Genomic DNA, 928 nt, shown 5'->3' on the forward strand with positions numbered 1-928 from the left:
TGGGGGGTGGGCGAGGTGGGGGCCCGGGGGCAGATCTGATTGTTTTCTCGGTGGTATATAAGGGGTTTTAAGGAGAGTCGTGTGCCAGACACGCAGCCACTGAACCACAAGCAGCTTCGCTTTAACTGGAGTGCCTGGGAGTCGCGTGCCAGGAGCCGCACGGCCAGGGACTGACTGACAGACAGACACGCACCACCGCCACAACACACGAGACCCGGGCGGGCCGCCGCCGCCGCCGCCGCCGAAGCTCTTGGCAAACTCGCCAGTCGGAGAGGTCCCCTGCGGAGCCGCGCCACGGTAGCGCCAGGCCCGCTGCTTTCAAGCGGGGCGAAAGACGCGGCGCTGCGCTTCCGGCTGCGCGTGGATTCCGGGCACACGCCAAAGTAACGGCGACGCTAAGGCACATTTAGGGCCAGCTAAGTAAGTACCCGCGCCGGGCTACCAACTTCGCAGGCTCTTCCCAGCCGTCAGGGCGGCCGCAGAGTCGGGGGTCGGCTGACCGGAGCAGGGTCCCAACGAGGAGCGCCCCAGACCTTGGAGAGCACTGGCTGGGTTTCCTCCCCAACTACGTTCCTCCTCGCCGTTCCGAGCCGGTCCTCTCGGGTGCGCGCAGGAGCACGCCGCGGTGACACGCAGAACTCGCCCCTGCTGCTATGTTTACCCCTCATTTACCTCTTTCTCCTTCCCTGCTCTCTTCAGTAGGATGTTCGTCAAATCCGAGACCTTGGAGTTGAAGGAGGAAGAGGACGTGCTGGTGCTGCTCGGCTCAGCCTCCCCCGCCTCGGCGGCCCTGACGCCGCTGTCGTCCAGCGCCGACGAGGAAGAGGAGGAGGAGCTGGGCGCGTCGGGCGGGGTGCGTCGGCAGCGTGGGGCCTCGGCCGGGCAGGGGGTCCGGGGCGGCTCTGCGGCGGGTGCCGAGGGCTGCCGG

At 67.3% G+C, this 928-nt stretch overlaps 1 protein-coding gene across 1 annotated transcript in view; it reads left to right on the forward strand.

Annotated features, from left to right (window-relative positions):
• The first annotated feature begins 703 nt into the window (after positions 1-703).
• The window catches only part of NEUROG2 (neurogenin 2), a 1,428-nt gene continuing 1,203 nt past the window's right edge, over positions 704-928 (forward strand). Inside the window, exon 1 of the mRNA XM_008567126.1 lies at positions 704-915. Within this exon, the coding sequence (XP_008565348.1) occupies positions 704-915 (212 nt within the window). The remainder of the gene's footprint in view (positions 916-928) is intronic.

Source organism: Galeopterus variegatus, unplaced genomic scaffold, assembly GCF_000696425.1.
Source record: "Galeopterus variegatus unplaced genomic scaffold, G_variegatus-3.0.2 Scaffold2, whole genome shotgun sequence".
Lineage (NCBI taxonomy): Eukaryota > Metazoa > Chordata > Mammalia > Dermoptera > Cynocephalidae > Galeopterus > Galeopterus variegatus.